At 39.4% G+C, this 25,431-nt stretch overlaps 1 protein-coding gene and 1 long non-coding RNA gene across 2 annotated transcripts in view; one reads left to right on the top strand and one right to left on the bottom strand.

Moving 5' to 3' along the window:
* Positions 1-4,013: 4,013 nt before the first annotated feature.
* Positions 4,014-25,431, bottom strand: part of LOC113008980 (anoctamin-4) — a 54,432-nt gene continuing 33,014 nt past the window's right edge. Inside the window, exons 16-29 of the mRNA XM_026146974.1 lie at positions 18,017-18,099; positions 16,755-16,895; positions 16,386-16,550; positions 16,102-16,138; positions 15,897-16,008; positions 14,252-14,309; positions 13,505-13,602; positions 12,516-12,658; positions 11,205-11,357; positions 10,971-11,118; positions 10,766-10,885; positions 9,387-9,492; positions 6,901-7,104; positions 4,014-4,608 (exon numbers count right to left, since the gene is read on the bottom strand). Coding sequence (XP_026002759.1) covers positions 6,913-7,104; positions 9,387-9,492; positions 10,766-10,885; positions 10,971-11,118; positions 11,205-11,357; positions 12,516-12,658; positions 13,505-13,602; positions 14,252-14,309; positions 15,897-16,008; positions 16,102-16,138; positions 16,386-16,550; positions 16,755-16,895; positions 18,017-18,099 — 1,556 coding nt within the window. The 3' untranslated portion in view covers positions 4,014-4,608; positions 6,901-6,912. The remainder of the gene's footprint in view (positions 4,609-6,900; positions 7,105-9,386; positions 9,493-10,765; positions 10,886-10,970; positions 11,119-11,204; positions 11,358-12,515; positions 12,659-13,504; positions 13,603-14,251; positions 14,310-15,896; positions 16,009-16,101; positions 16,139-16,385; positions 16,551-16,754; positions 16,896-18,016; positions 18,100-25,431) is intronic.
* LOC113008982 (uncharacterized) lies at positions 20,302-25,373 on the top strand. The gene is made up of 4 exons (XR_003270104.1): positions 20,302-20,951; positions 23,991-24,108; positions 24,500-24,643; positions 24,898-25,373. It is a non-coding gene; the product is annotated as an uncharacterized LOC113008982 (long non-coding RNA).

Here is a 25,431-nt window from a genome sequence, read left to right as displayed (position 1 = left end):
ATACTTTCTCATTATTAATTCATTAATTAGGTGTTCTCGCCTGTAAATGGTGCACAGGGTGGTCAGGACGATCCATGAGGGATAACAGTTCAGGGACCTCTCTACCAAGAATCAAAAATATTGAATTTCAGTCCTTAGTCTTTAGTGTCACTACGTCCAATGCTGCTCCCCCTGGCAGACCACAGCAAAGCACACTTTACTCACCAGCACTAGTGATAGAAAATCTCCATCACTGCAGACACTGAAGCATCTCAGTTTACTTAAGAAACAGAACCCAGACATGGACAGTGTAGACATCATCCTTTTCCTTCTGAAGTTGATTTCTTCCAGACCACTACACAAAATCCTCTACTAGTGCCCTGCACTCGTCCTCCTGTCCATCACTCAGTAATTCAACCAGGTGAACAGGAATGGAGTAAGCACAGTTCCCTGAAGAGCTTCTCTACAACACATAGCCAGCCTGTCTGTCTGGTAGTCAATGATCCATGGGATGGTGGGCATGTTCCTTGACATTTCCTGTTGCTTCTCTCTCTCTCCGCAGCAGCAGCTGAATTGTATTAAATGCACTTAAGAAATCAAAGAAGGCCATCCTCAACGTGCAGCTGTTCCTTCGGGATCTCTGCAGATAATCAAATGTTTGCATCATATGTGATGTGAAGGCAACCGCCTGATACTTATGGTGTCAACTTTGGTACAGGATCCAGGCAAGATATTTTCCACCACACAGCAATGGCTTCATGCTGACTCGGGTTGTAAATGTGACGACTTAGGATCACAGACTCCTGGCTAGCTGCAGGTCCTCAGAACCTTGGGTGTGTGTGTATGTGTGTGTGAGAGAGAGAGATAGAGAAAAAGAGAGAGAGCGAGAGAATTCATTTTGGGGGGAAGAAGTCAAAATCACTGAAGCAGTGAGGATATGTGGAGAACAGGGTGTGTAGTGGAGGAGGTAGCAGGGGGGCTGTGAACTAGATGTAGCAATGTTTCAGCAGGCTGCCCACCGGTTGTGGTTACACACCACAGTGCTTAAATGGAACAGGGAACTGACTAGCCATTATAACAAATGACTGTCTTTTCCTCTTCCTCTAAATTTGTATGTAAATCACTGTGCAAGTCCACCAAATTAGAACCAGCAGTAAAATAAAATTATCCACAAAAGTTTAGGTGCTGATGCAGCTACTCACAGAAGCTGGCATGATGCCACAATAATGAATGCATTAATTTCAAAGTCTGGCTTTCCTAATTGTTGATTTACTTTAATGCTAGGGGGAATACAACTCCTAGCATTTAATGTCTGAAGTCAGCTCTCTGTGAGATGCTTAAAGAAAGTTTGCAATGTTCTGTATTTTTTTTTTTTATCAGCCAAGCTACCTTGACTAATAATACAGCCCAGGGACTCTTGTTAAAGCAGCTATGAGGAGACTAAGACCTTCACGTTACCAACAATTAAATTCATCACACACAACAATCACAGTATTGACAAGCATTTATGTTTCTGTCTGCTTGCAAGTAAGTAGAATACTTTTTGGAGATGGGGTCCGGGAGCCACCGCCAGCCCCCTTCAAGGCCTTCGCCAATTCATGTTTAAGCCATGCACCTCTATCTACTAAAACACTGTCAAACCTCAAATGAGGACGTGGGCCCAGTGAGTGAACTCTCCTTTTATCTTTGTTTTGGTCTCCTCCACCGCCTTTGCAGACAAAAATCTGGCTGTTTTGCCACAGAGACCTCCTCTCAGGGGGTTTATTGGCTAAAAAAAACAGCAAAACAGCAGCATTCTGCATTTAAAAATGGCACTTAAATGAACAGGAGTGAATGGAACTTTAGGGTTTCAACCAACTTTCTGTGGTTTCACTAAACAATAAGCAGTACCTTTCATGTTAGACTTAGTCATTTGATCCATTTGAGATCCAGAGAATACAGAGCTTTATAACAACATAACCTGAAAACCACAGAGATTCTTTTAAATGTTGTCAGTAAGAGGAGAAAATGCTGAGGTTAGCTCTTTCTGCCCTGAGATGCATTCTAATTTCCACATATGCCTTGTTACTTTTTCACTGCATGCGTACCTTTCAACTATAGTGATTTCACAGAGTGCCGAACTGCCAAAATACAGGATATGAGGAAATGTCAGATGTTATCCTCTGACAGCCTTATGTAACTCCTGAGCGTGTGTCAGGGGTAATCCTCTTACAGGGGAGAAAAGTCCCCTTAATAGGAAACAAAACAGTTTGCCTCCTCTGTCCCCTGCTTTTAATAATCAAATTGCAGCTTGCGCAAAGGCCACCACACCAAAGTAATCCATGCTGGAGGACAATCCTCTGCTCTTTAATCTATGATTATTTGCATGTTCAAAATGACCAGATAGTGACAGACCATTGACAAACAGATGTGTTTGGGCTTAGGAAAACATCTTATTGATGATAGCAATGATTCCTTCATTTTTGTGTATGATCTACAAAAGAGTGCAAATCTAGAGGCTGTCGTGGAATTTATAGGAATTCATTAATTTGCTTTGAGCTATGGCTCTGTCTTCATCGGGGTATTATTAATATTGCAAGAGGTTGCACAGTTAACAAAATGTGAACTGCAAATTAAGGCTCTGACTCCCTCTGTTGGTGTGGGATGATAAATGCTGGCGTTACTCAGGATTAGAGTATTTCAAATGCACAACAATTCACACCTCTGAACTCAATACCTGGTGGTGTCACGAAAGATTTGAGCAGTGAAAGTGATGTTAAAAAACAGCAATACAACCCTACAAAACAGAGTCCATTACAGATAAAGTTGCTCTTCTTAATACAAGAAAGAATGAATAAAAAAGAAGACTCTGTGTTAAATTTACTTGGATCTGGCACCATTTTAACGATATCTGGTTGAGATGGCAGACTTTGGAAAAGTCAGTGACAGTTTTGTAAAGAGTAACCAATCAAAAAAGTTACAGCCATTGGTTTCACTTTTAGCAAAACATGTTAGAATGATTATTTTCTTCGTTCCCTGGTTACCAAGACTCAGGAGAACGATTCAAATAAAACCAAAAATTACATTTTCTGATTGTGTACTGTTAGTAGAAAAGTACTGGTTTTTACACTTGCCTGGAAAGTGAAATGTTACTTCATTTCTAGCCGGGGACAATAATCCCCTTTGGTGATGCATCAGGAAGTGTGAAACTGTCAAAACAAACATGTGGAGCTACCTGTGGTGGTGACCCCGTATGGCAGGGGAGCAGCCAGAAGTGGCTCTCAGTGATGACTTCGACCTCAGTTCGTTAATGTGACCCAGTGGTGAGTGCTTTTCCACATGGGAAGAGAGTCCTGGGTCAAAATCAGAGTTGTGAACCTCATGTTGTTTGTCTTGGCTCAGAGCACTCTCGAAAAGAGACTCTTAATTTCAAGAGTTCTACTTCCTGTTAAAATAAAAAAGTAACTTGAAGTCTGATATCTTCCTCTCAAATGCGGGGTAATAAAAGTACTCTATGAAGTAGCAGAAAATAGTTACTTTACCATGTTCACTTTTATTTTAACCTTTTCATTGGGAAATATATTTTAAGAAAATAATGAACCAATTGTAGAAGAAGTATGAGAGTAAATACTCATTAATAAAGTTATTATCCATTTGATTATTGCTGACTGTTTTTATCCCATTGGTTCATATTGGTTTGCACCTCTAAAGAAAGTTGACATTTTTGCCTCTGTGGTTTTACTGTGGAATTAATTAACTAGAAATATATATGAGTCTGTTTCCTTGAAGTAGGAACTCAATTAAATAAATACACCTTTTTCACTTTTTAGTGAGTGCTGACTCACCTGCTATGAAAAAAAAGTAAAAATACGTAAAAAAAAAAAAGCTGGATGCAGTGAAAGAATTTTCCATATTCAATTTTTACAGTTGTCTCCCTGTACTTTTAAACCATGCATTAAACTTACCATGACGTTTTTTTTCAGTGTTAATGACAATAATGTCTAAATAAAAAACATCTACTGACTCAAGATATAATCAAGAAAGGGAAAGTCAAATGTCTTTACAATAAATAATATTTATTACTGCAGTTATCAATCTAAATTCAAGTGGAAAGCATTTCCAATATAGGCAAACTGTGGACAGCGCCATAGCCTTGATAGAATAGGTCTTTACATTACTTAATTTTTCTTGCACTACACTATAGCAGAGCATATAAGCCTGACATTCATTTAAATACATTTATTTACAGTGAAGCAAAATGTGAACTCCCTTAGCAAGAAGAAATGTAAACAGGGTTTGTTACCTAGTAAGCTCAGGAGAGTAGGTCCTCTCATCTAAAACAGAAAATGTGGAAAAGTTTCATCTTGCTTAAAATCTACATTCAGGATCTGAAGATGTACCCTGCTGAGAGTCCAAACTGGAAGGGAAAAAGTAGCAAATCCCACTGCCAAATGTTCCAGAGCACTTCTCTTAGTTTTGCAGACATGGGCTCCAAAGTCACTGTTACGGTGAGCTAGATGCAGTTCAGAAACTGTCCAACAGGAGGGGCTGGTCTGACATAGCAGGAGGAAGGGATGAGAGTCCAGTACATGCAGGAAACCCGGCACTCTCCCTCTGCTGTGCTGTGAAAACCAAAGACCTGCTGACTACCTGGAAATAAGAGACACTCGTGTAAAGCTTGCAAACACCGAGAAACATTTCAAACAAACAGCTTTATTTACATTTTTTTGGATCGCAGTTTGAATACACTTTGTACTGAATATACACGGCATTCATCCATGGCAGCAGAAAACTGCTTTTAATGTCATCTTTTGAGCAATAACTTGAACTGTAGCTTAGTAACTTTACTCTGTAATGAATTTAAATGTCTGGGTTTTAGTCCAGTAACAGAAAATGCCAACTAAAAGTGACTATAACACTTATTAAACACAAGAACTTTCATTTCCTGGTCATACAACTGTACATTTATTAAGTCGATATTAGATGGGCTTTTGAATTTCTGTGGATAGACTGGATATAGATAAAAAACATAAACCAGGCTTTCAATCAGTTCACATTTTCAGTCAGAACTAAACGTTAGCACAATTTGCTAGTTAGCTAGAGTAAATACAAGACTGCAACAGCTGTTCTGGTGGACTGAAATTTGTAGTCCCCATAAGAAGATGCTAGTTGTGAGTAAATGGCAACTACCAGAGCTGAAAACGGAAGCTAATGCATTAATGCCAAATACTGCATTTCCTCAAGACTGTCTCCAAAGACCCCCTTGGTAAAACATCATAGCGGAAACAGGGACGCTTACAGCCTTATACAAAAAAGGCTTTTGGTCTCTATAGCTGAGTCACACCGCTAAGTATTTAATAACTCGGACTTTTTAAACTTTTAAAACTTAGCGGTAAAAATCTTTAAAAGGTAGTAAAGCCAGAACATTCTCATTCCCAACGCGCAACATACTGACAATTTCTCACAGCCCGAGGAGTCTCATAGTGACACGAGAGGTACCCTTCTGCGTCCTTATGAGATGCTCCAGATTCTCAATTGAATCCAACAGAATGCCGCTCGTGGTGGGAACACACGCTTCGAGCAGAGGCTCCAGCCCTCGCTTCCAGCCTGAACCAGAACCTTAACCATAAGCTTAAACCTATCACGTAGTGTTTTCCAGAGTGATTCATGATCAGAACATAAAACACATTTACATGTATAGATTCATTCCTTTCGGCTCTCATGCCTCAGAATGCGTAACATACCGACGATCTGTCACATGCGCCGGTATGTTATGCGTTGGGATGAGAACGTGGTGAGTAAAGCGGTAAATGCCACTACAAATCAAACCTCTCTGTGTGACTTAGCAGACACTTATGTCTGCATATGTCGCCCATCCACTTTATGGTATTCTAATTTTAGGCACTAAATACCGGCTAAAAGAACAGCAGTGGTCAAATTAATAACTTTAAACCATCAACATGGGTCTTCACCAGTGTACTGGTGTAACGCATTACAAAGTAAACATTACACCAGTAACTAATACAACGCATGCAAAGTAATATGATTCATCACATTACATGTGTCCATAATACTGTAATGTAATATGTTAATATGATACTAAATTCAGCAATTATATTGCAGTTACAATTATCTCTTTACGTCTGTTACAAAGGTTCTTCAGTTATCAGCAGCAGAAATGAAAAAAAACCACCCCACATCGAACACTTTTTTTTTGTCTTGTGTACTTGCACTACAATCAACTGAATTTGGGTGGAGTAAAATGGTGGAGCGGCATCAGCTTTGAGGAGTTATGTGCATCACTTTTATTTTAATTTCACAAAATTAACACAAGCCCACAAGCCACATTTTACTGATAAAGCAACTTTATTTTTTGCACATGTCTGCACAGACAGCATGCTAAGGCAAAGCTAGCCAAAAACCCAGAGTATATGCCGACCCCAACCCAGCAACCAAACGCTGATCTTTAATAGGCTTGATCTTCACTTAGTTAAATGATGAGTCATCAGACTTGAAGCCTCTGTTTCCACCTGTTCATGCCACTTAAGTAGAATCACTGCAGCAGCCCCTTTGAGGTTTCTTTGCTTTGTGTTCATATGCAACTACTAAAAGAAAGATTGTAGGCCTGTCCTCACTAGGATAGGGATTTGGGCTGATGTGTGGGACTGTAGCCTCAGGTTTGTTAAATAGTAATTACATGACACTGTGTTTCAGGTCATTTTACAGAGTAACTGGAAAGTAATGTAACGAGTAGTGTAAAAATTTTTTACTCTTTCTGGTGAGTAATTCAGTAACATACTTACATTTAATAAAAGTAATAAAGCAATACTTTTCCTAAATAACAACCCCAACGCTGGTCTTCACAAACAAATAAATGACATCATGGTAGCCATTTTTGATATACAGCCTTAATAGAGCTGAAGAAAATCTCTCTACATGTACCTGTTGGTGTGTTCAGGGCCATTCCTTATGGTGGACCCTGTCTTTCTTCTTCTTCTCGTTTTTTTCCTTTTGCAGTCTCTCCAACTCAGCCTCATACATCATCTCCTGGATCAAGTATTTCTCCCTGCGCATTCTGTCTCGCAGGTCCTTGGGAAGGTCGGGGATCAGGTATGCGATCAGAGTCTTGATGGCAAAGACCATATGCTACAAAAACACAGAACTTTATCAGAAATCCCAGAGCTATACCTCCACTATGCTAAGAACTTTGAAGTGATAAGATGCAGTAATGCTTTTCTTCTTTGATTGTTATGTCCTAATAGGAAAGACTGGCTCTTTATCAGTTAAATGCTTCACAAAGCATAACAAATGATTTGAAAGATGGTAAAAAATTTCCGAGTGACACGTTTATTTGAGCCTCTTCTCTGATAAATACACTGTACCCGAGCAGCTCTAATCTGGATTTATAAAATGCTTTTTTTACACCTCCTAAATCTGGATTAGTTGCAATGTTACTTAGAGCGTGTGAGCTAAAATAGAAGAGTGCACTCCTCCAGCCGCTGAAAGCTGGAACAGGTCGCTCAGAATGCCAAACACAGGAAGCAGAACATGTTTTTTTTAAATTGCATGACTCTATTTTGGTCACAGCAACGTTAGAACATGACTGGGCTTCTGTGGCTGCACTTTTCTGCAATTCATCAAATCTTTAGTCTCTAAATGATTTGAGTTGATGGGTCATGGTTAAAAATATTCACTAGAGCCATGTCTCTATTAGGCTTTTTTAGATTTGAGAAAAATATTGAGAAAAATACAGTTCTATGAAAATGTATTTAACCCCTTCATGATTTCTTACTTTTTTGCATATTTGTAACACTTGCATGTTTCAGATCATTGAACACTTTTATTATTATTCAAAAGTAACCCCAGTAAATGCAAAATGCAATTTTAAATTATTTTTAAGGGGAAAACAATCCATCTAAACATAACTGGTTGTGCCGCCCAAGAACTGCAATCAAGTGTGCCAACTGGCAATGAGTCTTTCACTTCATTGTGGAGAAATTGAGGCATTCTCTTTGCAAAACTGTTTTAATTTAGCAACACTGGAGGGTTTTCAGACATGAACGGCCTTTTAAGGTCAAAGATTTAAGTTCAGACTTTGACTAGTCACTCCAAAACCTGAAGTTTCGTTATTTTTAGCCATTCAGAGGTGGACTCTCTGGTGTATTTGGGATCATCGTCGTGCTGCAGAAGTGAGCTTGTGCTTCAGGACATGAACTGATGGCCTGACATTCTCCTTCAGGATTTTCTGGTAGAGAGCATAATTCATGGCTCCACCAATTACAGCAAGTTGTCCAAATCCTGAAGCAGCAAGGTAGGCCGAGATCACCACACTGTTACAACCATGTCTGCCTGCTTGTATGATGTTGTGTTAGTTTTATGGCAGATGTTTTTCTTCTCTCGCCCCAACCGGTTGCAGCAGATGGCCCCGCCCCTCCCTGAGCCTGGTTCTGCCGGAGGTTTCTTCCTGTTAAAAGGGAGTTTTTCCTTCCCACTGTCGCCAAAGTGCTTGCTCATAGGGGGTCATATGATTGTTGGGTTTTTCTCTGTATCTATGAAGCGCCTTGAGGCGACTTTTGTTGTGATTTGGCGCTATATAAATAAAATTGAATTGAATTGAATAGAATAGATGTAAGATAGTTTCTGGCAATTGTGAAATGAGCCTTTATGTTCTTTTTGGTCAGCTGTGGCTGTCTCCACCAACTCTCCCCTGGTGCCATTGTTGCCCAGTGTCTTTCTTATTTTTGAGCCATGACCTTTGACCTTTAGGGACAATTTACGTCTGCAGTTCTCTTGTAACCTCCTTGATAAGTTGCTGATGCACTCATAGAGAAATTTTGGAAGGGTGGACTTTCCTGTGAATGCTCCAAGTTTTCTCCATTTGTGAATAACGACCTCCCTCAGCCTTAGAAATGCCTTTGTAACCCTTCCACCCCGGTGTCGATGACTTTGTCTCTCATCTGTTCTCTCAGATCTTCTTGAGTTTCTTTAGATCGTGTCATGATGTTCCTCCTTTATGAGATCTCTTAGACCTCTTCAGCTTCTCAGACAGGTTCTATTTAAGTGAATTCTTGATTCAACAGGTCTTCCTGGGTGTGGCTCGTAATCTAAAACAAATTTTTCTAAAAAAAAAATATGGTTCACAACAACTAATTCACCTAGACTAAGGTCGAGGTAAGATAGCTTTTTTGATCAATGAAATCATAATTTAAAAACTGAAATTTGCATTTACTCTTTTTATCTTTCTATAAAATTAGAATTAGTTTGAAGGGGGAAAGAAGGGAGTCAAGTACTTTTTCACAGCACTGCTGGTTGGTCCTGATAAATAAGAGAGAAAGGTGAAAACCTGTTGACAAAATAATAAGAAGGAATCCAATTCCAAAGGCAGCTTGCAGCCTGCTGTCATTTGTCAGTGACTACAAAAGACTGACCTCAAAAACAATGATGAAGGCCAGCCGGGCTGCCAGGACGTGCCAGAACTGCAGAGTGTAAGAGTAAGGCTCTGCAGAATCTGGAGGCTCCCTGTAGTCACGATACCTAAAAGGGGAGGGGAAAAAAGAGAAAGGTCAAAGTTCATCCTACAGAAACACTGATGACTCATTTACCGTATTTCCCGGACTACAAAGCGCACCTGAATATTAGCCGCACAAGCTAAAATCCGGGGAAAATCCTGTTTTGTACATACATTAGCCGCACCTGACTAAAAGCCGCAGGTGTTTCAATGTTGACTTATCATATGTAAGAGAATATGCACAAAGGGAATTGTCAGGAAAGAGATGGCTGTTTGGAGACATCACTTTTATTAATATTTTGAAAAACAAGTTATGGGTACATATTTGCACATGTAGTACATAACAGTAGCCTACAGCACACCAGAAAAATAGATTCGGACTACCTTTTAGGCTCAGGTGCAGTAACACGGCTTTAACAAGAAGAAAAGTCAGTCATTCACCACCATCTTTCTCTTCTTCCTGCGCTCTAAAACCACCAAAGTCCTCTTCTCCAGTGTCGGAAACAAACAGGCTCAGGATGGCTTCGTCATCCACTCTCCGCTTCTCTCCTTCGTTGTCACTTTCAAAACCAAAGAAATCCTCGTTGTCAGTGTCAGAGTCGAACACCCTCAGAAGGGCCGTGGCGGTGTCCTCCTCTCCATCATCAAAATCCGTTGGTGATCGTGGATGTTTTCACACTTTTCCACGCTGTCAGAATCCACCGGTGGAGTTGGGCATAACTTGCTTTTCGCAAGTTTATCGCCGCTCATCATCCACGCCTCCCGCTGAACGCGTACCGCTACTTTGAAGTTTGTTTTTCGCGCTACTTCGTACGGCACTACGTTGCCTGGCGGACGGACATGTGACTAATATACCACTCTTGAACCCCGATCCTTCCGCCAGGCAACGTAGTGCCGTACAACAGCGGAACACACAAAACAAATCGTCTTACGATATGACAAAAATCATGGACAATCCATAGAAAAGCCGCACCTGACTAAAAGCCGCAGGGTTCAAAGCTTGTGCAAAAAGTAGCGGCTTATAGCCCGACAATTACGGTACTCATATTAGTGAGCAGGAAAATTGGGATACTGGCAGAAAATGGGGCGTTTCCAAAATGATGTTCTGTAACTTCAGTTCAATGTGGATCTCAGTAAGATCACTCAGTTACCAGAATTGTGAATAAAGTAGTGGATTATCTTATAGTTGACCCTGTGCTTTTAGCTGAAGCCTTTTTAAAATAAACAAACTTCTCTTCCCACAGTGTTTCTGTTTTCTACAGCTGCCTCAAAATAACAGCTTTTCACTTCTCACACCACCTGCAGTACTTCACGGCTTCTCCAAACAGCTCCGAGCCATTCGTCCTGGGGTGCGACCTCCTCTCAAAATCTGACACCCGGAAAACTGAGAGACTGGCGTTGACATAACCCATCATGCACCTGCGGCACATACGGGAAATGATTTTACCAACTGCAGCATGCAGCAACACAGAATTAAAGCAAAAACTGTGAAATCATCCCTCACCCCTCCCCTGCTCGGCCCTGACCAGCGCAGGGTCCGTACTTGTAGGCGTAAACAAGGCGGGGGATGAAGTCCGAGGTAACGGCGATCACAAAGGCGTTGGTGATGACGGACAAGATGCCGATGCCCTCCAAAATGCCATACCAGATCCCTGCCAATAAAGAATGATTTCAAAGACACCCCACAAACAGGAAAGTGTTTCTGTAATAAAGGAACGTACTGCATTTTACTCTTTACCTATGTCTTTGGCTTGTGATGGCAGAGGGCGTCGCCACTGTGTGACAAACTTGTAAGCGTCTAAACGGATCTCGATGATGTTGTTGATCAGCGCCAAGAGAGGGGCCAGAGGGAAAGCTGCCACGAAGATGGTGGTAAAGCCAAACTGTAAAACTGAAACAAACAGTGCAAGACTTCAGAGGCCTGCACTACAGCCGGCCACGGCAGATGCCTGGTTCTGTTTGAGGTTTCTTCCTGTTAAAGGGGAGGTTTTCCTTCCCACTGTCGCCAAGTGCTTGCTCATAGAGGGCTGTCTGATTGACGGGGTTTTGCCTGCATTAATGTTGGGTCTTTATCTAACAATAAGAAGCACTTTGAGGCGACCGTTGTTGTGATTTCTACTCAATTTAATTACAAGCAGGATTTGTGGTTGCCATGGTAAATCCAGACATTTATGCTGCACAGTAGCCTGCTACCCTGAGCAAGCTACATTTATAAAATCTCTGTCTATTGACCACTCAAAGCTTGAGCAGACCTCAGTGCACAGATATTAAAAAAGGCTCTGTTTGTTTACTACTCGCTGTAAGTTTTTGGCTGTTTGACATCACCATGGCTGGATCATAAAGATCATTAAGAATAGGGATACATTTAAGGGATTTACAATCATATCTACTCATGCACAAATATGAAGGAATGATACTGTTGACCCTAACCTTTATTTATCGAGTTGAAAACCAGTGTTGTGAGAAGGTTTCGCCTGATTGTGGTTATTAGGTTTAATGAAGCCAGACTGTATAAAGGTAAACTAGCTACCTTGAACATCAGGCATGTAACAAAAACATGCCTGATGTCCAACATCTCCTTTAGATGTTCATCATGCTTTCAAACAGTTTTTTTTTAGACTGGAATTTAAGAATTTAGAGTCATGTTATTGGCTGCTGCATGAATGTAAGGCAGTAGTTTCTGTCCTGTTCAGCTCTTTATGACTTGAAGAAAGCGTATAGTGGATTTATTTGAGCGATTTCAAATCTGGGAATGGGTGAACTTAAAAACTGTAGGATGAAAATCCAAAACAATGATCAAAAACATCAAATGCACCTTAAAGCTCCTTAAAGCACGTGGAAAAGCTTCTAGCTCTAATTCAATATAGTGCAGTGTCAGAATTACATAACATGGATTGAAGCTGCTGGGACCAAGATAAAAAAATTGTTTAGATAAATTCTGAAGATTAAACTGTAGAGTGCATTTTAGGATAGCCTTAAAATACAGAACTGATATCAAAGGTTACCAGCAAAGCGTATTTCATTCATATTGTGCTTGCATCCAACATACTCATCTCCAGGTATTCATCAAACAGTCCATAGGCATTCATTGGCTGTAGGTTAAAATCCCTCTCCCACTGTGGAAAGCCAGCCTTTGCATTTTGGCCGTGTTCTCTCCTCAGCCTCCGCCGCGTCCACCAGTTCTGCATCAGTCTGAGTAAAAAACAAAAAAAAACTGGGCATGATCTTCTTGTGCAACTACACTAAGTCCAGGTGTTTCGGAACACGAGAGACTGCTGTTTTCAAGTTTAAAAGCTCTCCGGATCTGTTCTTAAACACAGTACATGTAACCATATGGTAACTGGAGCTGCACACAAGCACAGTTGAGTAATATGGGAATGTTATTAGCTAGGTAAATGACCATAAGTAAGTACTGGTCAAATGATTGATTTAAAAATAAATAAATAAATAAATTTATAAAAAGCACGAAAGAGAAAAACACTTTATCAAACAACAAAAAACAAAATGGGAGTGAGACCAGTTTTGCAGTAGATGATGAATCACAAGGTTAGAAAAGCAGGATTCATTGCCTGGGGATCATGAATGTTTACCATGGCAATAGATTCAGATACGTTCAGCACCTTTTCAATCTGACACTACGTTTCTCAACCAACATAGACTGTATATAAACGACGGATGTATCCACTGTGATGTACCCAGCTGTGAACAACAGTTTGACAATTTTGCCATAACTGTGTTTTTTTTTGGTTTGTTTTTTTCAAATTTTCAGATGACGTAGAGTTAGAGAGTTGCCAGCTAATGCTAGCACTGGCTAGCTAGCTTGGATAGCAAGATGCATTTGCAATTCAGCATTAAATAAAATGGGCTAGAAATGGGCTAGAATTATATATTTTTGTAGTTACTCCGTATTCATACACGTAAGAGGTTGCCATAGTAACTAGCTCCATATATTTTATTTTTTACACCAGATGCTGCTTTTTGTCTAAACACATAACAGGTTTATATTATTTTAAGGTTACAGCGGCAAACGGAACTCACGGGTAGCCGAGCTCCATAAAGTTGTTCCACGTCTGTTTTAGCACCATGATGATTCCCATCTGCATACAGAGGTCAATGAGACAGCCACTAGGATGGCACTGAGGAGACAAGAAAGAGATAGCATGAAATCAAACTTTAGCCTTTGCCAACATGGTGTTTTAAAGTGTAAACAAAAGAGTTTCATTTTCAAGAAGGAATCCAGGATCGCTAGAACTAGTCACTGTTATAAGCATGAGTCTAACAGGATTTGCAAGCATCACTTGCTGGAAAACACCCACTGCAGCAATGCAAGTGCAGTTTATTTTGGAAAGGCTATAGTCACAACCTGTAATTATTTTTCATACACTTACGATTATGATTTATGCCTGCAACCTTTAACAGCTTTTTAAATGTGCAGCCGAGGCAGTAATGTCTTTAAGGACAATAATGGTTCTGCATGGGAATGAAAGGCTGACTGAGGCTACACTTGTACTGTACATGTCACATTATAGAGACTTTTTCCATTTCTGCTGCTGAGGGAAAACATTAGCTCAGCACCTAAAAGCGTCGGCTCAGGCCTTTTGTCCCCTTAGACCACTCCACTGTATTATTTCCCTGCATGTTCCCAGAAGTACCACTTACTAATGATGGGGGTTAAATGCCTGGTGGTTAGCCATACAGTAATAGCTTAATGCCCAAGTTAGAAATATGTCAATCCATAATGCCTTGCGATTATTCCCCACTGGGAAAAGGAAAGTCATTACTCACTTCTTCCAGTTTCCAGCGATTTATGAGACGCAGATATGAACCAGGTCGACCTGTGAATCTGTAGGCCAAGGGTCGAAAAAAAACAACAGGAGTAAGGAGTTAATAAAAGAGCACACAATTAGAGCTACATGTTTAGCGTCACTATAAGCTACGTTAAGCCCAGAGACGGCTTTGCTCAAAGTCTGTAAAATGTATCAAAATGGACCCGATGGTTAAAATTATAGATGTCACTGAAAAATAAAAACTCTTCTAGATTTGAAAGCCTTGGTAATGCAAAATGCCAGTTTTCTGGTACTGAAAGACCTGAGACATCTTTGTATCCCTTTGGTTGTCCTTTTAAGAGAGATTAAACAATTTTCCTGTGACACTTTATTACTCTTGGATAATTACAAGATCCAGAAAACCTTAAACTTATTCCTAACTGTACTTAACAGGACAATTTTGATGGCTTTAAAGGCATTTTATTTCATGTAACAAATAAAAGCTGGAAGATTAATCTAAATCGGGGTGGGCAACTCCAGGCCTCGAGGGCCGGTCTCCCTGCAGGTTTTAGATGTGTCCTTGAACCAACACAGCTGATTTAAATGGCTAAATTAGCTCCTCAACATGTCCTGAAGTTCTCCAGAGGCCTGGTAACGAACTAATCATGTGATTCAGGTGTGTTGACCCAAGGTGAGATCTAAAACCTGCAGGACACCGGCCCTCGGGGCCTGGAATTGCCCACCCCTGATCTAAGTGCTCACAATAATGTGTGTAAAGAAACAGGCTTCGAGAACAGAAGTACACAAAATATACAATGCTGTTATAGATTCAATGAGATACACTGCGCTGCATTAGGTTACATTTTGTAAGCTACATTTTACATTTTTTACCTAACCAACAACCAACCAGCATTTGAACGTCAGCTGTATAATTTACACATACAGTACTATCGTTGACCGTCAGGAAAATTCCAATTTGTCCCTAATTACACAAAAGGTGAACTCTTCAAAGGGTATCAGGATAACTATCCCCAAGCAGCAAGGCTGAAAGATGAAGCATATGATCATGCACCAAAAACTGCAGTTCCTCGAACGGCCACTTGAAGCTGGCTAAAAAAAAATGAGGCAATCTCCACAGACTTCTATTTTCAAAAGTTTACAAATGCTCTTCCTGTTTAAAGTAATATAAAACTTAATCTCTGTCAATGGGTTATTCACAACTATACAAGTAATTCAAGCAACCCCCCCCCCCCAAAAAAAAAAAAAACATCTCTTTAAAATGTATTAAGGCTATTCTGATTTAAATAATAATAATGGATTGCATTTATATAGCGCCTTTCTAGACACTCAAAGGGCTTTACAATTCCACTATTCATTCACTCTCACATTCACACACTGGTGGAGGCAAACCATGACAGGTGATTGCTTTCTTATAGGTCAGCTGTACTAAAGGATTCAGTATATTTTGTTTAAGACTTTTGGATATTCCCTAATGACTTTAATATCACAGTAAAATATACAGGCCCCTTTGCTAAACAAGGCAACTAGCCAGTGTAAGAATAAGTAATAGGAACTCAGCTACGTATATTTGTGTGAAACTGGTTACATGATTCAACTAATACTGGTCCTGTCCTGTATTTGTAAATTGCCTGTGACTTACTCACCTTCCCAAAAAGAAGGCGATGTAGAAAGTTGAACTGTTAAGATTGACAAACTGAAAAAGAAACATCTTGAAAGTAAAGCTGTTCTCCCACTCAGACTCTGTCCTCGGTTGCTCTGTGGTTAAACAGAAAGAAGGAGTTCATTTTAAGAATATCGTAACATTATTCATACAAAAAGAAATTGCAAAATTGTGTGTCACCAGCTTACCTAAATTGGTAAGAAGCAGAGCAACTTTTTCATAAAGCTGTAAAAAAGGGTGAAATTAAATGTATTTCTCTAAATTTATTGTCTAAAAATGCTGTTAAAAGCGTTAGAAAGCTATCAAAATAATGATAATGATAATCTTATATGTATCCGTGTAACTATTCATACAATGCATGAATTAGCCGTTACATTTAAAACAGTATTTATCACACCTGAAATAAATGCATTAACTATTTCGTCATTGCTCTACTTCTGCACAGTGCAGTCGAAAAACAGCAGAAACTTACCACGTTAAGGAGCATGATGATGCAAAAGTTGATGCATACTGCCGTGCCCGTGGTCGCCACCTGAGAGTTGTTCCTGATGAGAGCCCAGCCGAAGGCAGCGAAGGTACTGACAGTGATAACTCGGTAAATGACGATGCCAAATACGGCAGCAATCACCACCAATATCTGTGACGTGACAGTGACAAGAAAAAGAGAACATTTCAACTGTAAACACTTATGAATGTATATATGATAACTGAATTTTTCAGTCTATAAACTGAGAGGTCTAGTTTTAGATGGAACAATGGAAATTGTAATTGCAGACAAAAAGCAGTTGACACATTTAGTAACACATCTTTTACTTAATGCTCACTTGCTCCAGAAACTCACCATAAAGAATATTCCAGATGTGGAAACGATGAGGCGACTGTATTTGTCAGAGAAGGCCTGGTAAGGTTCAGGTTTTCCAGATATAGGGTTCATCCTCTCCTTCTTTGAGTATTTGGCCTCAAACTGCGGGCGTATTTCTTCCTGAAAGATAACAGACTACACATATGAGCATAAACTGCAGTAAGAAAGCACACATTTAGTTACTAGTTAGCAGCCATTTCTGCTGAGAAGTTTTTCACAGGATTGCATAGTTGAGGGTGCAAGTCACAGGCAGTATGAGGTATGTATTAACACAATCTTCACAGAAGTGGAAAGCGTAAGGACTCAACAGACTTCAGTTAGTGGGATAAATGACATGACATGTCAATGCAATTAGAAAAAGACTGAACAAGTACTACTTTTTTTAAAAGGGTTACCACGGAGAAAGCTTCTTCTTCAGGGTATCAGCACAAATATTTAATACGAACTGTGTAAAGCACAGATCATGGGTATCATGGGATGTACCACCAACAGATAGAGGAAGTCTCTGACGTCAAGAAATCCTACCAGCGGCTAGAAAAGGCCACAGAGGTTCTGATTATGGCAGCACAAGAACCGGCCCTAAGCACCAGATCTATTTGGGCAAGAGTCTAGCACAGCCAACAGGACTCAAACTGCAGGCTGTGTCCAAAGGTGCCTGACACATAGCAACAGGATATAATAGCCAAGCTGTGACAGTGTAGAGGCACAACCAAGTGGCTGCAAACCACCCTTATATCCTCAAGCTCTGACCAAAAGCCTGTCTTCTCACGTTACGTACAAAGCAGATTGAAATTCTGAATCACATTTACATCGAAAGAAGAGCAGCCTTCAAAGAACACATTCACTATCTATTATGTGATTGACAGATGATGGTTGGAGGTTGATACACAAGACAGGAGAGAACATAAAAACCCACAGAAATTACATTATGACAGCTGTGTGGGTCTTTAGTTTGTTCGTGCTTTCATTGTAGAGCTGCAGATTTTCAGTGACTCATAAAATGAACTGAGACAGACTTGACACAGGCTCTTAGTACACCATCTCCACCTTTTTAAATATATGCTTTGAGATTGACATGGACTGAAAAGGGTATGAGTAGGCCAACATTTCTTCAGGGAAGAAGTGCTTGTTCAAGAAAAAAAGAAATAACTAGAAATATAATTGACTATCTTTTCCCTCCTAATTTCTTTTCATACTATTTATTTATGTTAAAGGGAGCAGATAAGCTACAGGACTTTTACCTCCTCTTCTTCCCAGTCAATGAGGTCCCAGTCATATGCGAGGACAGCTCTGCGTCTCTTCCAGAACTCCAGGAAGACCGTTGCTGGAAGACATGAACAAAAAAGTTTGCATTGCGTCCTAAACAGTCCTCAGGATGGGATTATATGGCTCCTACCAAGCACTAATCAACTTTCTATTAAATTTCTTCTGTTAGATGACTCTTCTGTCATTATGTAAACAATACATTATTGATGAGCCCGTCATGTTTTTGCAGATAACATGCTTCAAATTTAGACGTACAAGTCTTAATAATGAAGAAATCGTCACAATCTTTAAATATTTGGCCTGATATTAATCAACAACACAGATACTTGTAATAAAAAGCAAAGTGCATGGGTCAGAAAGCTAAGTCAAGCTTAAAGTCTGAGTTTTCTGTTAAACACATAACCCAGGCTTTGTAGTATGAAGCAAGTTCAGTATACTGAGGGCAGTTTTCCTGTATCTGGATTCACTTACCCTAAAATTGATGATCAGAAAAACTTTAGACCCTCCTACCATCCGTGCTTAGAAGACCAACAGGATTAGTAGTGTTATTTTCCAGAGAACTGATTGTTCAGTTGGTGCTGATTTCATATCTGCACATATTATTCCAATAATATGCTCCATATGTGGTTATTGTCTGGACCCCAGTTTCTTGTATGCGTACACATACTTGGCCAGTAAAGCACCACTTTCAAGACACAGAGATGGCTCAACCCATTATTGTAGTACACCCCTCAGATTCATCTTGTAGTTTTGGACTGCAACAACTTCGCTTGCTTAAAGCATGCTAGCAAGAATTGTGTCATGTTTCTGACCTGGCGTTTTGAGTTTATTCTGTATTTTTGAGTTTCTTATGTAAAGTTTGTGATTATAAGTTATTGTGTTAGTCTAGTGGAGTTTTAGTTTAGCCATTACTATCATCTGTCTCCTTGGCTTTTGTGTCTTGTTTCTTGTCTAGTCTGTCATGTCATTGTCAAGCTTGTGTTGTCCTGTCTCTCCATGTTTCCTGTTTTATTTTGAAAGTCTTGTGTTTCTATATTCAGTGAGGTTTAAGTTTACTTTTCCCTCTGATGTCATTATGTTCTTTCTAATCAGCTGTTTCCCCATGTGTTTCCACTTCCCCTGCTCACTTCCTGTGTGCATTTAGTCTGTGTGTTTTCATTCATTTCTTTGGGTCGTTTGCTATGTTCATGCTATGTCATGTTTCTAGGTTTGTTTTTATGTTTTAATCTTAGGTCACCAAGTTTAGGTTATTGTTTAGTTTCGCCTTTGCCTCTTGTAATGTTTTCCGGCCTTGAATAAACGGCTTGTTCTTAGATAGATTAAAGATTTGTTTTGCATGTTTGTACTCGGGTCCTCCTCCTCACTCCACACAGTCAGCTTCTCAGCTAGACTGTGACAAACTGTAGAAGGACACAAGAGCAAAAGCTGTTCTTGCTGGCTGTTCCAAAGAACCAGGTTGATAAAAGTAAACCAAAACAAAAACCTGACCAATTAGCCTAAAGATGCTCAAACTCGTAATAGAAAAATAAGAAAGTGCAGGTAAGTCTGCATTAGGGTAGCTTCTACAAATTATGCCTTTTTACAATACAGTGGTCCCTCGTTTATCGCGGGGGTTATGTTCTAAAAATAACCCGCGATAGGTGAAATCCGCGAAGTAGCCAACTTAATTTTTTTACAACTATTATAGATGTTTTCAGGCTGTAAACCTCCTCATGGCACACTTTATACACTTTTCTCAGACATGCATAAACATTTTCACACCTTTCTCTCTCTTTTAAACACTCTCAGAGCTCAAGCCTTCAAATAAGTCCAGTACTATACTGTAGAATGACACCAAAGGCACCCGCGGTTGCTTTTGACGGTGCAAAACGTTTCATCGACATTGTTGTGTTTGTTGGGGAGAAAACCTACAAACATACAGAGCAGCACTTCAGAGTCACACTGCTAGTGAAAGATTTATGTAAATTTAACAAGCTGAACACATTCTGTACTGTACAGGAGACACGGCATGAGATTGATTGACAATGGTCTACAGCCAATCAGGATCTAAAAAAACAAAACTAAAAAAACTAAACTAGCAAACAAAAAAAACATGGAATATTGCACAAAAAAATCCGCAAAACAGCAAGGCCACAAAAGGTGAACTGCGTTATAGCGAGGGACCACTGTATATATGTAATTTGACCAACTCTTTATATAAAATAGGCACAAAAGATGAAACATTTCAGCTTTTATTTGTTTAAATTTTAAAACATCACTAAATAAAAATAACGTGCATCACTCTCCGGGTAAGAGAATAGTGTTTTGGCCATTATTTTCTACACCACAGATCACAATGAAGTTTAAATTACTGACACAAACTGCCAACACTGGTTAATGAGTTAATCTTTACTATTGCTTCCGAGTTGATCTTGCACTGTGTAGGGAAATGCCTACTGGTCTTCTGGATCTTTATATATGCACTATTAAGTTAATCCTAACTGCAGAGTGGTAAATAGTGAGAGGTTGATATGATGCCCGTGTTATCCAACTGTGTTGAAAATGGCACGTGTCAAAGTGCTTTCTGATCCAGTGTTTACAATGCACGACAACTCAGAAACAGTGCTGAGCCATGGAAGTTAGATCCTGCTGAACAAAGTCCTCCGGATGGCTTACTTATTGCAGACGCTGCTCAGATCAGAGGCCTTCATCCTCAGTGTTTCAAACACAAGCTTTTCATTTATTTTCTCTGTCATGCCGTCTGAAGCTGCATAAGAGAAAGGTATTTTCAGAGCGAACACTCAGCTGTATGAGCAAACAGCAGGGGAGAGAACTTCTGAGGAACCTTAATGAGGGGATTTCAGTGGATTCTGTGCTGCAGTGAAACCCAAAAATTAATTCGGACAAGCGGCGAGAAGCAGTGGATGTAAGGTCAGTACATTAATGCGCTTTCTTTTTGACTTTTCTTTTAATAAAAATAGAAAACTGGTAATGTTTTTGCTGTATTTGCAGACTTCAAACAGTGCTCTGAGATGCCAGCGCAGCTGTGAAAACAGCTTTAGTATTCTACACTGGTTGTTAAACTTGGCAAGTGTTTTTATATGTGTAGTTCAATGTCTAATAAATGCAACTATGTGTATTCAGGAATTATCAATTATTATACAGAAATAAAAAAACTCTTTTGTGGAGTTTAACTTTGTACTATTTAGAGCTCAGTTGGGTGCTTATTTGTTAATTACATAAGAGCTGGTTAACTTTGTTAGTTGATAAGATAAGGGACTAGGATTGCAGATTTCATTGTAGAGTAAAAATGTTGTAGCTCCCTATCAAGATCCCAGTGTCCTGTACAACACTATATTACTAACAGTTTTAGTTTTAGTAGGTTGTTTATAGAGGTTGTTTGCAGAACTATATTAAACGTAAACATCTTTAGTAGCAGGGAATGCCCTCTATCGATCTATCCATGCTAACTGGGTGACTGTTATTATGTCCTCTACTGAAAAGTGAATTATTTAAAGTGCCGCAGTTTTTACATTTTTTGCCTGTGCGAAGCTACACAATCAAAGCTGCCCCTTTCTTCCCGCAGCACAGATTAAATATACAAATTAAAGCAGCCAAAAGATAATCAGCAGTGATGTTTAGCACCTTGCTGTCAAGACTGTCGCTGCCTGCACTGTACCATATAATCTTCAGCAACACTTTAACATGTTAAAGTAAGACTTTAAACCTCATTTTTAACCGCTGTGTTGGACTATCACATTATTACTTCTGTGATAGGTGCATCCTAGGTGCACCGTCAGCAGCATTAGAAGGTGCACCTAGGATCATAGTCAGAATCTTAAACAGATAAAAACATGCCACATACATATGTCATCAGGCATTTTGTTTTCCCAGAGAGGAGCATTTGATTTACAGGCTTATTTATAGACAGCACAGCCCCACCAGCTGGGGGCTGCTCAGTTTAAATATCCATAGTATTGATACCAATGTTGGTATTGTTATCGGCTCGATACTAGCGAGACAGGATCAATGCTTTCGTTTGATTTTCTCCTCTAGGTTCATTAATTTGCTCAATCATGAATGAAAATGTCTGAATACAAGGATACTTTTGTGTTGACTCTCAGGTCAAGTCGTTACATTGTAGGTCTGTGAAAGTGCCAGTTGTAAAATTTGTGTAAAAACTGTGAAAGCTGTGTTTGGTTTTATTAAGTAACACAACAAAACACTCTAATAGTGGAATTAAAATTCAAAGACATGTAGGTGTATTCAGAAGAAGCATATTGAGGATAGATACTTCAAAACTTATAACAAATAAGCCGCTGTTATCCCAAAAAGTTGATTCAGTTTATCTGGACGTCGCGTTTTCAGTGGGAGAAACGTTTGATGTCTCAGGAGTATCGGAACAGTTGAGGCGAATTTTCTCGAAAACACAGCGTCTCTGAAGCTTTTAAACCCCAAATCGCGCTGCGCTGCGATCCTTGGGGTGGACCAATTTTTGGTCCACCCCAAGGATCGGGTCCCCCAACACAAACAGAGTAACATAGTGTACGCTGTTAAGTGCCAGGATTATTGCCAGGATTTATACATCGGGGAAACCAAAGAACCTCTGACTAAGCGGATGGCACAACACAGAAGAGCTACCTCGTCAGGCCGGGACTCTACTATCTACTCACACCTACAGGCCAGTGGACTCTCATTTAATCCTGGACAGGGATTTAGGACTGGTCTGATGTGGGGAGTCAAGAAGGAGGGGGCCTAAGGGTACATCTGTCACCATCTTACAATGCTGTGACTGCAGCCATTTCCCAATTCTCTGTGAATGGTACTCATGGCCACTGATCAATGACCAATGGTCTTTGATCAGTGGTTATTGATCAATGGTCATGACAATTTGCATATTTATGATCAAGGAAATGACCTCACAGCCCATTGTTCCTTCAGTGGGCTGGTTTCAGTCATTGAAGGGCAAATGTACTGTTTATAAGATTGGGGAAACCTGCAGTCAGCTGAGACTGAAGCAGTCACTTGGATGAGTGACGAAACGTTTCTCCCTCTGAAAACACTAAACATCTGTGATAATGGTCCTGTAATTACGTGGTAATGGATCAATACCAAATTTTGCAGTATTGCATACCACTAAACCAAACTGTGCTCATCTGAAGCAACGCTCAAATTGTGTTTGCTTCAAACCTAACTAACTAGTAACTAACTGCTAGACCTACAACAAATCATTATCAGATTATCAAACATTGACTGAACCATGATGAGCTCTTTTACATGCCTCAGTGGCTCTCTATGAGGGTAAATGATCTTAGTAAATAACATCTGAATTCCTAATAAAAGCAAAAAAGACATTCCTACATAAAAACAGACTAGCCCAATGACGTCAGACACGACATCATCAGCACTATAAAATTCAGGAAATGGTTGATCGATAGACAATAAGTTTTTTCACTGAAGTTGTAGTTTACTAGGATGTCTTTGCATAAGAACTCCATGTGCTCAGGTTGTTTCTTAACTTATTTTTTTGTTTCATCATGCAGAGTAGACAATAGACAATGCCATGAGCCAGTTGGTACCAAAGTATGCAAATGACATCTACAAAAACTGGAAAAATCTGTATTAAAGAAAATCAAAGGAATCATTTTTGATCACATCGTGCCTTCCCAAGCAAGTTTTAAATTGCATTTTGAAAAGTTAAAAAGCCAGCGATTAGTTGAAAGGACGTGGTAGCTTGCTGTAACGCTGGTCTGAGCTTTTACAAGCTGTAGAGTATTTGTTTTCTTCTGGCAAATTTAACTTCTATATGAACGGATACTGAGCTTTCCTTTATTTAGTTATACACAGCTCACAAACACAAGTAACTCGTCCACCGGAGCTTTTAATTTAACTTCTTTTCAATGACAAGCTGGAATAAAATTCCAAGCCCAGCTGATCAAAATCCAAATGCCCGTTGTTTTGCCTTCACAGCAAATCTCCTGGAGCAATAAGATCTACCTGATGGGGCTCCTCCAGAACCAGAACCAGTCTCTGGTCTTTTCTCAACCAGAGGTCATCCACTTGGAGTCCACAGCACAACAATCAGCTGGTACTATAATATTTCCAATGCAAAAGAGTCCTGATTCTGTACAACTACTACAACTTCAGAAAACAAATAGAAAAATGAGATTTTGTTTGCACTGTTTTATTCAACAGTTCATTTGTACTCTTAGGCCCACCCTAGAAAACTATGAAAGTATCAATAATGACTTTGTGCCTCTTTGAACACTAAATGTAGGCATTATCTTTTATCTTATCCAATAATTAGTTCACGTTGAATGAAGCTACGCCTCATTTATCTGTACATTGTATTTATGAAAGTAATCAATGGTAATTCATAATAATTATAAAGAAACAAAGGTCCAAGTTTTATTCCTGTTCTGTCAGTCTGATTTGTTAAAGCCTTTTTGTACCTCTTCCCTCCTTTTTACCCTCAACAGTAAACAACATTGTCATCGTGCTGTGTGTGTTGATCTTCATCCTCCAGCTGTGTTTAGCTCTGTTCTTCATGCTGAGATGTTTTAGATATGACAACAGAATACGAGAGGCTCTCAAACAGCCGACCGATGTTAAAAAAATCCTTGGTGAGCATCTGTTGCTACTCTATTTTTTGTTCTTCCTTTACATAGGTACTCAAATTAAACACAGTTCAACAACATTTCTGATTATATATGTGAAGATCAATGTGCAGGAACACCTGTTAAAGATGGTAGTTATTTTTAAACATCAACATTGTTTTGATATGTATCATTTTGAGTTTAAGCTGTTAGAAATGTGACTTTTGAGTAATTTTTCTTTATTTTGTGCATTTTTTGTGCTCCATTTTTCTGTCACTAAGGCATTTCTAAAGAGTCCAGGGATCACCTTTATGATGCTGCTGGTTCTTCATCACCTGCCGTGTCAGCAGTGGAGGAAAGTTATGAACAGCCCACAGGTTCCTTAAGTGCACCGCACATATACTGGGACCTTGTTCAGTAGTCACGTGTCTAACAGTTCAACCAGGCTTTTAAACAGTGTTAATGAAACTGTAAATGTCTGTTTAATCTTTTAAATATATAAAATTCGGAAATGTTTTGTTTTTAGAGTATTAATACTAATTGAAAAAGAAATACAAACGACTGATGTTACTGTGTAATGTGAAAATCTTTGATAATATATAAAATAGCTGAAATAGCTCTGTGTTGAAATGTTTTAGTGTCTTCAGCTATTGGCTGCTGCTTCATTCATTTTCAGTCCATTCCTTGGACGTGATGATTTTTAGGGGAATTAACTGGGGGGTTTTTTTGTTTCTGTTGTTGTTTTTCAGTTAATTTTTATCATGTAAACAATATACAGAGAGTCATTTAGGAAAAAAAAAAATTAAAGCAGAAAT

This window comes from Astatotilapia calliptera, chromosome 17 (genome assembly GCF_900246225.1).
Source record: "Astatotilapia calliptera chromosome 17, fAstCal1.2, whole genome shotgun sequence".
In the NCBI taxonomy this organism is placed as follows: domain Eukaryota; kingdom Metazoa; phylum Chordata; class Actinopteri; order Cichliformes; family Cichlidae; genus Astatotilapia; species Astatotilapia calliptera.
The sequence above is the reverse complement of the archived record's forward strand: the minus strand, read 5'-3'. Positions and strand labels throughout refer to the sequence as shown.